The sequence below is a fragment of the Stenella coeruleoalba genome (genome assembly GCF_951394435.1).
Source record: "Stenella coeruleoalba genome assembly, chromosome: 8".
Lineage (NCBI taxonomy): Eukaryota > Metazoa > Chordata > Mammalia > Artiodactyla > Delphinidae > Stenella > Stenella coeruleoalba.
The window spans coordinates 95888368-95904615 of NC_137154.1; the positions used below are offsets into that span (position 1 = coordinate 95888368).

The following is a 16248-nucleotide window of genomic DNA, read 5'->3' on the forward strand; positions in this document are numbered from 1 at the left end:
AGTTCCCCAGCCCTATACACCTCCATCCTCTAACCCTGTGCGTGCAGCGAAAACTGGTGTGCGGCGGCCCCTGCCCTGGGATGCGGCCAGCAGGTGCCCCAGGTGAGCGGCCAAGGCCAAAACCTCTCTTTGCTGGGGTTTGTTTCACAAGAGAGGAGTGGAGTCCGGCAACCCGGATCTGAGTTCGCTTCCATCGGCCAAAAGCAGTATGTGCGTGTTATCGGAAAAGGAAAACAAGTATGCTCCCTTAAAGAATACAAGTTTCGAGGACAAGGGGGTGGGTAATTTCCAAAAAGCCTCTTATCCACAACTCCTTGGGATTGGGGGCGTGCTCTTTGGCGGTCTCAGGCGAAAGCCGAGTTGGTGCAAACTACACTCCAAAGTACAGATCTCCGGCATTCCCGGGGACCTGGGGACAACGGTGGGTTGGCGGGTGGAACTCCCAGAGCCAGACGGAACCCACCTCCCTCCGCCCCGCAGAACTACTTTTTCGCTCCCTCCAACAAGACTGCGGCGGAGGCGTCCGCGCGGGGGCGGCGCACATCCGCGGTCGGCGAGCGGAGGGCGGTACGCGGGACAGCGAGCGCGGGTCGCGCGGGCGGCGGGGGCGGCTCGGCGCGCCGCGGAGGGATCCCGGGTGAGACGGCTTCCCGAAGTCAGAGGGGAGGAGGCCAAAAAAGTGGACGGGGGAGGGGAAGAGAGAGCTCGCGCTGGATGCGGCCGGGGCCGGGAAGTCAGAACCGGAACCGGAACCCGTGCGCGCGCCTGCGATTGTCGCGCGGCCCCTAGCGCTGGCGGCCTCCTCTGCTTGCCGCGCGCGCTCCCGCGAGGGCCCCAGAACCCGGCGAGCCGGCCCTGCGCTCCGAGTCGCCGCCGGCCTCCGGCGCTGGTGCTTCCAGGCCGGGTCGGACGGGAACCTCCCGCCCCTCGCGGGAACCGTCGCCTACCGGCGCGTCGGGGAGGAGCCGCTGCCGCCGCCTGTGCAGACCGCGGAAGAGCCCGGGCCTCCGAGGGATGGGTAGCAGCCCGCGGCGCTGAGAGACCAGGTTCCTGTCACCTCCGGCTGCGGGACCCCCCCTTGCCCGGCACCCGCGCTTGTCCCGGCGCCCGGAGCCTGGTGGGGGCGGCGAGGAGAACGAGCGGTGTCCCCCGGTCCGGGGCCATGGAGCCGCGCGCGCCTGGCGCGGGGCGGCCCGAGACGCGGCCGAGACTGCGGCCAAGAGCGGCCGGCAGCCCCAGATAGACAGCGGAGCCCAGCGGGCCCGGCCCGGCGCGGAGACTTTCAGGCCCCCAAGGCCGCGAGGAGGAGCCGACATCCAGCCCCGAGCCGATCCCACCCCGGCCCCGGAGGGACTCCCGGGCCGCCTTCCCCGAGGCTCGCCGACTTCTCTCCGTGACAAAGTTTTCTCCGGTGCCTTCCCGAGGAGGATCGCTCCTTAGCTCTAGAACTCGCCTGCTGGCGGACTTGCTCGGCTTGATTTGGGAGATAACTTGCCTCACTCCCACCCACATCCCCTTTCCTTGACCACTTCCAGTCGGACGTTCTAGATGACTGAATGGAGTTTTGAGTTGGACTCTTGTGTCCCCTACGGAGTCGGGCCTGATCCCAGAGCGCTGGGGGTGGGGTGGAGGTGTTACTGTAAAATGCAAGTTGGATAAAAGGAGGACCTCTCGCCAAGGGCCCCAATGAGTGGCACACAGTCTACTATCACCGACAGGTTGGTATGAAGCTCCCCCTGCGCTTAGCCTCCCAGGATGGGGCCCGACCTAGCAGGAGGGTCAGTGATTGCTGATTGCCTTTGCCGAGTGAAGTTGACAGGCAGCGGACAGAGGGTTATTTCCGAGCTCTCCAATTAGTCTGGGGTTGCTGCCAAGTTACCCGGTTGATTGAATTTGGAAACGTAGTTTTGTTTTGTTTTTTCTGGAGAGAAACTTTTCTCCAGATTCTCGGAGGAGGGGTAGGTAAAGCCACGATTGTGTTTTTCTGCCCTTAGTGTGCATTAGGATTCTGTACTGATCTTGGAACCAGAGAGAGGAAGGTCATTTTGGGTGAAGGTCAGTCAGTGCCCGATGTCGGCTGGGGTATTGGTGCATCATCAGTTTTACTCCTGTCCTGTAGTTCTCTAGAGCCTGTTGCATTTTAGGACTTTCTGTTTGTGAACTTCACTCTGAGACTGCCGCATGATTTATGAATTTGATGCCCTTGAAGCATTGACTTGCACAGTGTTTATTATCTAATAGTTTTCCAGAATGTTGGAAGTACTAGTAAATCACAGGTTCCTGGTGGGAACAGTATCAAGGAACTGAAAAAGGGCTCGGGAACATCATGGGGCTTGATCTTAATTATTGCATTTTTAGGATTTCATATTCCAGAAACATTTGCATTTAAGGGGTGTAAAGCCTAAGCGAATTATGTAGTAGAAGCTGGCAGGTGGATTTGTTGAGTTGGGTGAGTCCTTTATAGTACTTAACTGTGTTGCTTGGTGGTGGTTGGTGAATTGAGCTAAACCATTTGTGGTTTCAGTGGAGTTCCCTTACTCTTAAGAGTTATTCTTTGGAATATTAGGTTAAGTGATAAAAGCATATTCCTTTACTACATTTTATTTATCAGTTTAATTATGACATTGTATCCAGGTCCCAAGTTTCAGTCAGCTTTTTTGTTTTTTTGGTCAACCTTCAAACTATTGCATCATTAAAAAAAAAAAAAGATCAAATAACTGAAGTAAGGGCCCAAAGAAAGCACTTTGATGAGAAGTACAACAATAGTACTCCAGCAGAAAGTAGTTGAATTTCCTAATAAGAGAGTTTCACCCAATTGTAAGACTCATTTGTTGATTTTAAAAGGGCCAAATTCCATTGTCATACCATAACAGCTACTCCAGAAACAGAATTTCCTGTTCCTGTTGATGCTTTTCAGTATCACGTGAATGTTCACCTAAGAGATTCCATTAAATATTTAAACTATTTATTCTTTGTTTGTGTATTTTTTTTACTGTGTTTAATTTTCAGCTTCTCAGAGTACATTTAATACGAGTAGCAACAATGCTTATCTTGATTTCTTCTAGTTATTCCCATTCCTTTTCCTTTCAGGGTGTTTTTTGCCTCTGAGAAATCACTTTCATGGGTGTGTGGGTTAATTGTTTTCCTTGTTCATTCAATTCTTGCCTTCTCTGTTGACCCTGCAGACAAGTCTTATTAGGAACTAATGTGGTGTTGGTAGTTTTCATTGCAATAGTAGGGGTGTTTAATTTTGTAGAAACAGAACCTAGGGTCACTAGCTCATTCCGCATGAAAATCACCTAAAAGCCCCCAAGTAATGACGTTTCTTCTTCTTTGCTTCTCAGAGATTTTCTTCCTCTTTCCATTATCTTGGAAATAAAATCTTGGGATTTGTATTTTCTGTAACTTAGATGAGAGAAAAATGTACAATAAGCATGAAATTAATTAATGCCTGTTTTTTGCCAGGCACTGTGCTAGGCACAAAGGATTACGAGATGAATATTCTAAGATGAATCTGCAAATTGGTTTGGGTATTAATATTCTTGGATGAGTTCAGGTGCTGCCTGATTTCACATATTCTTTAAAAGAAGAAAGACTTCAAAAGCCACCTAATTTAATGTGCATTGCTGAGACAGTATAGATTTGTGTTTCTTTGGAATTTACTACTAGTTCCCCCCCCACACACAAGATTTATTCTTATGTGACCATTGCTTTTTCTTTGAACGTATCTTATTCTGTAAATATCAAGCATCCATTGGTTCTTAGGAGAGTAGTTGTCCCTGATTTGAACATAGGTAGGGGTGAAATCTGGAAGTACTGGTTTAGTGTTATTTCTGTGCCAGGATGCCTTAATAAAGTTATGAGTATAGAATAGTTCCTGGCTTCTTCTCAGCCTTACCTACCTCATCCTCTTTTCTCATTGTCTGACTCCAGTGACCTGTAGGTATATTTTGCTGATTCTAGAGCTATTGGCAAATTAACAGTGCCTTTTTAAAGGTCCTTTCAAGTTTGAAGTACTGTATGTGGTGTGGCTTTGTTTTGTAGAGTGTGCTGACCCACCAGGCCAGCTGTGTGAGTTAGAGTTCTTTCATTGTGGTGCTTCTGACTACAGAGTCTGTCTGTCCTCAGTTGAAATCAGACTAGCTGGTTTTGGGCGTTGTTCTGTTTTGCAGTTTGTGGCAGGCGACACATGGCTGAACAAGATAAGAAGGGTTTTATTCTTGTGTTAGGGACGTGCTGGGGCTGGGATGGAATTCAGCTATGTTTAGGCTCTGATTGGTTACTTTGGATACTCAGAACTCTGTTATATCCTGTTATTATTTTGCAGTTAAATTAACACATTTGTTTACTACCATTTTTTTCCTCTTCATCCTCTACTCCTCAGGCTCTCCAGCCCCCCTTTTAAAGGCGTAGTTATCAATTTAAAACTCAAACTGTGTGTTCACGGTAGCTACTGTTTTTATGTAGTGTATCTGAACTGTTAAAAAAAAAAAAATCTAACCAGCTTCTGAATACCATCCAGTGTCTTGCTCTGTAACTTCTTTGAGACCTGGAGACTATGTTTTTCAATTTTTAGAACCAGCACTTTAAAAGTGGTAGAAATATCTGATTGCTGCTGTTCGGTTTATATTGATTGCTGCATTCAGTCCTAAAATATATCCTAATTGTTTCTGATCCTCCTAGATGCTTGTGTCTCCCTGAGAGTTTAGGGGTTGTGTGGCAATTGGAATTTCTTCTGAGGGATACGAGGAGAGAATGCTTTTTCAATGGACTGAGTAAATTATTTCAGGCTATCTTCTAGAACAATGAGTTTTCAGGGACAATACAGGTGGGATTTTGTTATAAAGGTCTTTGTTGAAGTAAATGAACTTTTGTCTAGGACTTGTGGATTTTGTTGTTTTTGCTTTATAGATAAACAAAGGTTTTAAATATATTGGCTTTTTTTTTTTTTTAAAAAAACTGTAAGGTCAGCTTTAAGCTCGTTTAACTGAAGCAGATTTTTTGTTCTTTGTGTTTTTTGTTTTTTTTTGAAGCAAGTTTTTAAAGTGAGTCCGGAAACCTGTGGCTTTATATGCATTTACCCAGTAATTAGCGTTTTCATTCATGATACTTTTTCTGCCAACACTGCCATATAAGAATGCTTTTGGTTAAAAAACAAAACAAAACAAAATTCTGTATGTGTGCTATCTTCAAGGCTGCTTGAGTCATCTGCAAGGTGAGATTATTTGTCACATTCACTTACAAAATCAGTCATTTGGTAAATACCAAATTGAAAGTGGGGACCAGGATCACAGTGCTAGCTTCGTATTCAATTTTATGTTGTCTTTTCTTCTAGTTGTTCAGTTTAAAATCCTGATTCATACAGGTATGCAGTAGTACATTCACTTGTACACTTTTACATGAGTCAACATGTACAGTCCGAAGTAAATTTTTTTAAAAGTACAGCGCTATAGTCTTACAGATAAATGGCACATTTATAAGATGTTCATATGTATTCAGTGAGATGACAAGAGAAGCTTTATTTGAATCATTACAAAAATATGTTAACCTGGTAATACCACTTAACACATTAGTGGCTTCCAGTTGTTAAAATGTAGCATATGACATTGAGTTAACATGTACGACTTTTTTAAAATTTCAATTTAGGAAATGATATTTGAGGCATACATTGATGAAACCCATAAATGATGGATTTTACATATTTTTCTGTGGAGCATTGTGATTCTAGGGAAAACAGTTGGAAAATCTTTGAGTAAACAAAATGTGATTGCCTTTTCTGAAAGCTGTCTAGAAATGGGTATGAATTGCCTACCATACTGATACGGGTTATAGAAGCAGCAGAATATATTAATGGTTTTCCAGAGGTAATTGGAGAAGCGCTTTTACATCATGGTTGTCTAACAAAGTTACTAAAAATGTTTCTTATCATATAATTGCTTATCTCCTAGAAATTGACCATGCCACATTTTCACAAACAGGGAGCTTAACTTCATTAAGTCTCAACCATTAAAACTTGGTTTGGATGATGTTTTAAAGCTTCATTTGAAGACATGCTCCTTTTCCTTTTAATAATTAAGGGTCTTCAGAATAGTGGTATTTGAACTGAAGTTTTAAAATCAGCAAAATTATAAATATTTTGTTTCCTTTTGTGTGAAATACCCTGATGTATGTAATGATATCCAATAGTAGTGTAGTTCTTCAGCTCAGCGTGAGGCAGGTCATCACTTACACTTTAGGCAACTCGTAGCACTTAGGTCAAGATTATAAAACTGGATTATGACCTAGATTTTCTGGCTCTCGAGTCCCCCACTTTTCACTTTAAATTATTGTCTTTCTATGTGTATTTTTTCTGTTCTACTTCTCTTGTAACTTTCCAAGCTGACTAAATCAGAGTTGGATTTTTCTGTTACAGGATGCTTTCTAGTACCTTATCCATTCTAATTTTAAGTATCTCTAGAGGATAAAGCTCTCGTCACTTCCTCAGGAGACTGAACAACAATCTGATAGATCTTGTAGTCAGGAAGTTTTTCCTGATCTTTAGCACAGACTTTTCTTTTAAGTTGTCCTGTTACTTGTATATACTTGCTCTACCAGGCTAAATAATGATCTCCTCCCATTTTATGTTTATGTGACTGTGAATGGTTCAGACGGTTATCCACCACCCTTTCCTTCCCCCACCCTTATTCTTTGCTTAGCCAAGTTGTATGTTCTGTTGATTCGTGTCTAAAATTAACCTGTTCCTCTTAATATTCTGTTAACTTTTCTCCAACTGCTCTTCTAGTGCAAAGTGATTTTTTTTCTTTTGGCGCTGTCCTACTGCAAAGTATGATATTCTGTATTTTATGTTTACCCATATGCTAGAACATCAAGTTCCAGTTTAGTTTTACTGTAATACAGGGGTCTTCAGTTTTCTGCAGGCATAGCCCAAAATTATGAGTAAAGAGATTCTCAAGATCATTTTAACTCAGTTTTACTTTAGATAGTTTTTAGAATGGATGCGGGAGATGTCACCATCAAAAAAAAAAAACCAAACAGGTTTATATAAACAGCATAATTAGCAAATCGACTAATTAAGCAATTACTCATGTTATAAAAGCCTTGTTTACGAAGTGATTCTTTCCAATATGAGTGCCCCTAATGTAACCAGTGTTATCAGTTATGTGTCAAAAGTGTAGCAAATGATAAGCCATCCTTGGTTGAAAATTAATCAGAAATGAAGGTGAAACATCTCTGAACTTAGAAGTAAGTGAAGAGATGTGATTGTAGCTTTAAAGTAAAATCTCTGTTACCATATGGTGAGATACATCTGTAAGTTGTTATTCCTTTCTTTTTTTTTTTTTGCGGTGGTTTTTCAGTCTTATCTTAAATTGTGTGTCATTTTTTCCATTGTTTGTGCGTGTGTTGTTTTACTTTATTTTTTCTTGTTATTTCTACATATTGGTGAAAAGAAATAGACTTTCAATGCTTAGCACTATTTTTTGAGTAAGATATACTGTTATTAATATTGAAATAATGTTTTAGTTTCTTACTGTATTTACAAGAATTGTTATTAATGATAAGTAACAGAAGGGAAAAGTGGGTACTTAAATTATTATAAGATATATATATGTAAGATTATAAAGCTTTTGAATGTTGTATTAGTAGACCTTTATCGTTGATACTTAGTTTAAAATTATTTAAATAGATGTCTTTGTTCTTTTGTGTTTTGCTAGTGATTTTGTTTCCTCAAACTTTAGAATTTTGGAAACAGGCCAGATCTAGGGCATTTTACTTTCTCTACTTAGGATATCTAGAGTACCAAGATAGCCTTATAAGAAAGAAGTTTATAAGAGAGTTTCTAACTCCAAGACAAACCTATGAAGCTAGTACCAAGAATAATTTTCAGCTCTTTGATTTTGCAGAGGTAATTCATGATGGTGCCAAAGGTCAGAGGCCTTGCCTAAATTGCATAAGAATGCATTACTGACTTTAAGTAAAAGGCGAAATATACTAAATTTTCCATACTAAATTAACATGCACCAATGCAGCTGACAGTTTAGATTCATACCAAAACAGGATCTCTTACTAATTCAAGTGCTGAATCCTGGTTTTTGAGATCACAGTCACATGATAGGCCTGGGTGGCTTCCCAGTGTTGAGAGAGAAGCAAATCTAATAATGGCAGTGAAAAAGTAGATTTCTTGTCGTGGGACTGTGAGTAACAATTCATGAAGAAATTGGAAATATGTAAGAAAACCTGGTTTGGTTAATGTTTACTCTTAGCCACTTGTCACACTGCTTTGTCTTTTGTTGCCTATTGTAGGCATTTAAAGGTATTGCTCTGAGACTACAGTTTTGGTTAAATATTACATTTAAATGGTGATCTTAGGTTCACACACTTGAGCTTAAGGAGGATTTTGCAGGTCTTCTGTGGATTCAGAAAATGTAGATTATTCTGTTGTTGAAAAACTGGAGACTTCTCAGCATCTGAATAAATTATATGTGAAATTGATCATACAAGGCAGAAGGTGGCTATGTCTTGTCCAGAAGAGTAACAAGTCCCCCAAATATACTTATATACTTAAATACATATACCTTGTGAAGGTGCTTAGACATATCCTTCCATAGATTTTAGATGGAAAACTCTGCCTGTGTTCCAGACACAAGCTGATCTGTTGTGGTTGTCCTGTACAGTCTCTTGTGGTTTACTCAGGGGAAGTGGTTCTTGTGGGTAAGGGTCTGATCTTTTCAGAGATTGTTGGTAGCACATGCCATGCACTGTCAGCTTACTTCCTGTCTTATTGGCTGTTTGGGCAAGACCTCCTCAGGGCAAGTACTGCTGAAGGGGTATTTAAATATTTTTTAGTGGCAGGATAGATGGTTATAATGTTGTATAATACTTAACTCTCAGGCGATATGAGGGTTAAATTAATGTTTGTAAAGTGCTTTGAGATCCTAAGATGAAAAGTGTGGACATGTCCCTAATCATATTTGCAGGTTATTGCTCAAATTTAAGTAAAAACATAGTCATGTAGTAAAGCATTAGTTTATTGGCCTTGAGACTTCTGTAACCATTCAAGTGTTGTTTAATCACCACAAGAGTCATGGTTAGAATTTTTTCCTTTTCTTTTTTCTTCTAATGCTTTTTAAAATAATTTTACCCTACATGGGTTAACTTAGTGGAGTAGATACCTTGTCTATAGTTAAGGCTTGTCTGTGGTTAAGGCTTATTCACAAAACTTAACACCTAGAGCGAGCTTCTTCAGCAGCTTAATTGGCATACTAAAATAATGTAATTGAGAGGATTTCCTTTGAGATCGGTAGCTGCACCACCCATATACAAAACCCTATATTTGCTTTGCTGAAACCTTAGGATGAGCAAACTGATAGAATTGCACGTGTTATACTCCTAATTTTTAAAAACGTTGTTTTCCCAGTTAGCCTTTGCCACTTTAAAGAATTAACAATGAATGTTTTATGGAAAGAAGTTTTCTTTAAAGCTAAATTGCAACTAATTTTCGAGTTCCTTAAGGGTAGGAGGATAGTTCTTATTCATTTTTAATCAATTATTATCTGCTTTATTATATTTTTATTCCCTTTTAATGCTAAAAAGCATAAGGAAGAAAAAAAAATCGCCCAAATTATCCAGCTGTCCAGATGACGTTATTCAGCTCACACATACAGGTCACACACACACACACACACACACGCACAAACACACGTACACACGCATGAAAATTCAAGTGATAGATAATATGATATAATACTATATAAAGTCTCCCTCTGATCTTAGCCCTATTCGTATACACCCTCTGGTTCTCAGACTCTCCCCTCAAAGATAACTATAGTTCATTTTTGTGTGTGTCTACTTTCCTAAACATTCTTATAATATTTTAATATTCTTTGTACCTAGCCTGTAGTAGGTGTATCTATCAGCTTTTGCTAGGTTGTGCTACCATAGCAACACCTTCAAATATCCGTGGCTTACTGGTTTACTCCTTGCTTACATTGCATCTTGTCAGCTGTGGATTGGTTGAAGCATTTTTGGAACCCAATATGTTATTACTGTGGCAGAGGGAAAGAGCAGGAAAACTGCTCATGCAAACATACAATGGCTTTTAAAACTTCTACTCAATCAAGGTGTACATTACATCACTTACATGTCCTTGGCCAAAGCAGTCATGTGGTCACGCTCATTGTCAGTGGGCCACGGATGTATACTCCTCCCACAGGTGGCATTGCAAGTCAAATGATAATGGGTGAGGCTGTATAATTCTCTTAAGGAAGGAAATGGGAGAGTGAATTATTAGGAGCAATAATATAGTCTACCCCTGGAGGTGATCAATAAATGCTTGTTAAATGTGAAAGTTTTTTTTTATGGAATATTTCAAACATATACAAAAGTACAGAGAATAGTATGATAAACCTCCATGTTCTCATCAATAACATTCGGTGTATGGACAATCTTGGTTCATCTGTTTCCTTTCCCTGCTTCTCCACTGGATTATTTTGAAGCAGTTGCTGGATATCATAATTTCACCCATAAATATTTCACTGAGTATCTCTGAAAGATAAAATATGAAAGTGTAACTTCTTTTAGTAAATTCTTACTATTTAGTTGGAGGTAATGGTACTGTGGACTGACAGGTGTCAAGTAGGAAAGGAGGTTCATGAAGTATGTCTAGGATTTGACAGCCAGAAAGTTGTTTTGATTTCATTTTGAGTGTTTCTGGAGGAGGCTTACAGCAGAATGTCATCTATTTTTCCAATTCCTCCTTTTCTCTACTTTAGTGCGTGTGTGTGTGTGTGTGTGTGTGTGTGTGTGTGTGTGTGTGGTATAAGCAGGTAATTAACCTCTGGAAAAAATAACATTGCAACAGATTTGATTTGCAGGAGGTTCCATTTCTCACTGAGCCTCTGTTGGAATGATGCCAACTGAAAGGAATCCCAGCCCTTAATGGCTCTAAGTCTTCTGGGAGTTCCCAGTCAGTGATGTTATTTACTCTGGAGACAAACATCAGAATCATTTATAAAAATTCTGTATTCACCTCTGCTGTTTGCTGTGCAGAGAAAGGTTCTATCAAATCTTTAAGGAGATCCCTAAGATGATATAAAAAGTATGGAAGTGAATCTGTCTAATTTTAGTTTAGAAATAATTAAAGTCACTTTCAACTGCTTAGGTTAGTTCATCTGAGGGCCTTTTTAAAGCCTCCATTTTTACTCAAGACTTCATAGATTTTACTAGCATATAGTGTAATACAGTAAGTTTACTTATCATTTCTATGGTTATGGGAGTAATAGACATTATATTATGGATCTAGAATCATAAGTTTCACACGACATTCTTTGGGGAGGGGGTGTTATGTAACAGTGGGAATCAAATTAAAACAGATATAATCCCTTCTTCAGTTTGTAGATTGGCAGGTGACAATGAGGTGATCAAAGAGGATTTATTCAGGCTAGTGAATAAATTATTGTATATAACATGAAGAAAATAGTTTATTTTAGTATAGTGTTATCTAATTATGTTTTCTTAACTGGCTTCTTTCACTGTGCATAGAAATACTTAGATTAAAGTGGTCTTTCTAGGTATCCAAGTAGTTTTCATTTTCTTTAATTAAGTTATATTGTTAATCTCATTTCAGAATCCATGTAGTGACTGAAGTAGAAAATTGGCTATCATTGATTTGCACATAAAATTTTATTTAAATTTGATTTTTTCTTGGCATTGGATTGATTCTGGCTTTGGGGCAATACAGTCTATTTTTAATAAAAATAATAATCAGTTTTTTTCCCATGGAGAATAACTCTTTGATTTGCCTTTTGTTCATATTATTTTTCTGTTGTATCATGATTGAAAAACATTCATTTTCAGAGATAATAGTTTGTTAGTACCTTTGTCAGAATAATATACTTGCACTTTGGTTGCGTTTTAGTTGCATTTGTTTATTGTGTAATTTGGGGAACGGTTTGTGGTTTCTTGTAACTTATGTATTTGTGTTTACTTGTGCTTCTTGTGTATTTATCCAGAAGCCCTACATGATCAGAATTCTTGAGACAGTGATTAAAAGTAAATTGGGTGTGTTAGTAAATGGATGTGAATAGTTAAAAAAAAAAGAGAGAGAGAAGGTTCTTAACATGCAATTATTGCATAACAGGATACAAGGTATAATTTGTTTCCAAAAAAAGAATTAAGTAAAATATATCTATTGATAAATATTAGTAATTATATTAATTTTGACTTCCCTGGCAGAGTTCTTTTTGAAATTTTCTCTTCGTTAGAGATTAAAAGCAGCTTTTAAAGGAAAAGATATTTTAGCACTTAATTATATATATATATTAATTTTAATTTTTTAGCCTTTGTAAGAGAGGAGTAGTAAAAGGGAAATGAATGAGGATGATGTAGAGAAAAGAGCCTGGGTTTTGGTGCGTCAGACTTGTTCTGCTTATAAGCTTGGAAGACCAAATTTACGTCTCTGAACAACAGTTTAGTTTTCTCATCTGTAAAAATTGGAATAATATCACTTACCTTTAGCGTCGTCATGAAGATTAAACGAGAATGTATTTAAGTACATTAAAGAGGTCAGTAAGTTATAATAGCTCTTATTGTTTAAACCTCAGAAATTAGTTAGGTTTTCCTACAACTTTGATCTATGCATTTAAAATGATTTTTAATTCATATGTATTTGCTGCTGCTACTGCTGTGACAGTGTTTTTTCCTTGCTGTGATAATATTCCCTTTCTCTTATATTTCAAATTATAGGCTGTTCTTAGAACTAAGGTGCATTTGCAAGTGAGGAATAGACTAAAGAGACAGTTATTTCAACTCAGACTGTGAAACAATAACATCTCTAGTTACAGAATCAGTAAGACTTTAGGATTGACAATCAACCTCTTTTTGTTTGTTTTTGAATTTTATTTAATTTATTTTTTTATACAGCAGGTTCTTATTAGGGCAATCAACTTTTAAATCTGCTTTAGATCACTCAGAATTTGTCCAGTTCTGTCTGGACAACATCAGTTCATTTGTTTATTCATTTGTTCAGTTAAATATTGAATGGCTACTCTGTGTAGGTCACTGTGTTGGCAGAGTTATTTTGTGTTCTTGTTACCTGCTGATTTACATTTAAGAATTAAGAAATTTACCTGTAAGAGTGATATTCATTGATTAGTGTTGAAGGTTAAGGTGGGAAGTCATGTGTATTTTGGTGAAGTAGTGGTATGAAATCATAATTGTTAAATTTATCTTATTTTTTAAAGAAAAAAATTAATGTTACTTTTTATCATATATTATCTTTTTATGTTTCGTTTCTATTTTTCAATTTAATTGTTTTTTGGTGAGTTATCTAAACTAAGATGAAAAGGGCATGGAATAGGTTGAAATTTAAGAAGCTTTTAGATGTCCATTGCTTTTGCATAGAAGAAATCACATTTTATTGATTAGGCATTGCTTTAGTCACTACTTGAAGGAGAACCTCTCTACTCATTAGCTACCTCTTTGAAGGTAGTAGCAACCCATTAAGCCTATACTTTGTCATCCAGTGATAAATACGGTGATGAGTTGATCAGTGGAAGATTCTGGAAACTACAGTAGTTTGATTATTAGGAAGACTGCTTAAGTCATGATGACTTGTTGCTCTAATAGTTTACACATTAGAAAGGTGGCAAGGTGAAACTAGGGGAAAAATGAACATTTAAAATGAGATGAGGGCTTCCCTGGTGGCGCAGTGGTTGAGAGTCTGCCTGCCGATGCAGGGGACACAGGTTAGTGCCCCGATCTGGGAAGATCCCACATGCGGCGGAGCGGCTGGGCGTGTGAGCCATGGCCGCTGAACCTGCGCGTCCGGGCCTGTGCTCCGCAACGGGAGAGGCCACAACGGTGAGAGGCCCACGTACCGCAAAAAAACAAACAAACAAACAAAAATTGAGATGAAATTTAGTTTTATAAGGAAATTTGGGATGTGGTAAAGGATTTTATATTTATTGAGTACATACTAAATGCTGAACACTGTCCTAGGTGCTCTCTGTGCATCGTCCTTTTAAATTTTTCTCAGCTATGTAAGTTAAATATTGTTGTTCCTATTTTACATAAAACTCCTTTTTTTTTTTTTTTTTTTTTTTTTTGCGGTACGTGGGCCTCTCACTGTTGTGGCCTCTCCCGTTGTGGAGCACAGGCTCTGGACGCGCAGGCTCAGCGGCCATGGCTCACGGGCCCAGCCGCTCCGCGGCATGTGGGATCTTCCCGGACCGGGGCACGAACCCGTGTCCCCTGCATCGGCAGGCGGACTCTCAACCACTGCGCCACCAGGGAAGCCCTGTTGTTCCTATTTTAAAACGGAGAAAAATGATGTTCTGAGACCTTCACTACTTGCTCAAGGTCATATAGTTTCAAAACAGAAGAATTGCGGTCACATTGTTTCTAAACAGAAGAATTGGGATTATGATTCCAATGCCCACTTTCTTCTGGCCTACTGGTCTCAGGTTTGCTTATACTATGATTGGCTCATCTGGACCAGTCAGTGGATCTTTTAAATCAGTTGGATGAAACCCAGAAAGTGGATTTTGTCTTCAACAAAACCATTAAAGTGTTGTCTTTACATTATAATTTCATAACTATGTTTTATTCTTTTTACTCTTAATCGCCTATTTACTTACTCCCTTTTCCAGAGGGATTTTGTCTCATTTCCTCTAAAAAATGGCTACATTGTATTTCCATTTCTTACTCATTTTTTGAAAATATATACATACATCTGTAAACATTGGACTTTTTGAAGCCGAATATGTATTGCTTGTAAGTCATTTTACATTATAACTATTCCAAAGTTCTTTTAAGAAGTTGAAGGGACTTTCCTGGTGGCGCAGTGGTTAAGAATCCACCTGTCAATGAAGGGTACATGGGTTTGAGCCCTGGTCCGGGAAGATCCCACATGCCGCGGAGCAACTAAGCCCATGCGCCACAACTACTGAGCCTGTGCTCTGAAACCCACGAGCCACAACTACTGAGTCCGTGTTCCACAACTACTGAAGCTCACGTGCCTAGAGCCCGGGCTCCGCAACAAGAGAAGCCACTGCAATGAGAAGCCCACGTACCGCAACGAAGAGTAGCCCTCGCTCACCACAACTAGGGAGAGCCCACGCGCAGCAACGAAGACCCAACACAAACAAACAAACAAATAAATAAATAGAAGAATTTTAAGGCCCATCTAATACAAGTTTTATTTATTTATTTTTTATTATAGGCACACAAAACAGAAGTGACTCAAAAAATTGTTATACTGAGTACATAAGAGTAAGAAAAGGCAGCAAATGAATGATTTTAATAGTAAGTGATTGGGCCTTTGTGGAACAAATGATATAAGCAAATTGGGTTTAAGTTTTTTCTTAGCAAGTATCTATGTTTGGTTAAGTGGTAATGGAGACTATATTTTCTTTTTAAAGATTTCTTGTTATAGTAGTGATCTTCTCTTTGTCATTTAGTTTATATTTTCTGCCACTTAAAGAAATATCCCTTTTATTCTAGCTCTAGATGCATCTTCTGTGCCATAATACATTGTTACTTTTAATCTTCATTTCTTCTTTGTAAATGATTTTTTTTATTGTTGTTACTGACAATTCCGTGGCATGAATCGTTTTAGTCTAGCCACTCTTTATGCCATAACATTGGAAAACTTGCTTAAGAGATATTTCAGTGTGTTGTTTTTTAACCTATTAACTCTTTTGAGCTATGAATTGTTTTCTTGCATTTTCTTAGTAACCCTAGAGAATCTAGAACAGAGATAGGCAGATAGTTGGTTTAAAAAAGAAGCCCACAAACCAAATCATTATTTAATAAGTACTGTTTCTAGGTAGAGAATTCTGACTTGAGAATTTTACTAGGTTTCAGACTTACAAAGAGGCTGCATGCAAAAAGGCAGTGCCCTTTGAAGCATTCTTATGGATGTGGGGACTTTATAGCCCTTAGGGAGATCTACAGACATCCGCTATGCTGAGTTCTGGGAAGCTGCTTTTTCCCATGCTTGCAGCCTCCCTGTGGGGTAAAGTTCTGTTAATTTTGCATAAATATTTACCATATCTCATTTTAGCTAGCATTGCTTCCTCACACTGTTAGCAATAAGGAAATCTTTGCTTATCCAGCTTGCAAAGTTTGTTATCGATATGACTCGTCTGGAGAATGTTGTTATCTTTTCGGGTTGATGAAGTTAAAAGTCACATTGGAAAATATAATGAGAAGGTAGATGACAAATTCACAGCCTGTAAATAATCTATTTAT

At 39.2% G+C, this 16248-nt stretch overlaps 1 protein-coding gene across 2 annotated transcripts in view; it reads left to right on the forward strand.

The window, feature by feature from the left end:
• Positions 1-1593: 1593 nt before the first annotated feature.
• ARHGEF12 (Rho guanine nucleotide exchange factor 12) overlaps positions 1594-16248 on the forward strand; it is a 144713-nt gene continuing 130058 nt past the window's right edge. For both annotated transcript variants that reach the window (XM_079930030.1, XM_079930031.1), the window contains exon 1: positions 1594-1718. In XM_079930030.1, coding sequence (XP_079786156.1) covers positions 1687-1718 — 32 coding nt within the window. In that variant the 5' untranslated portion in view covers positions 1594-1686. The remainder of the gene's footprint in view (positions 1719-16248) is intronic.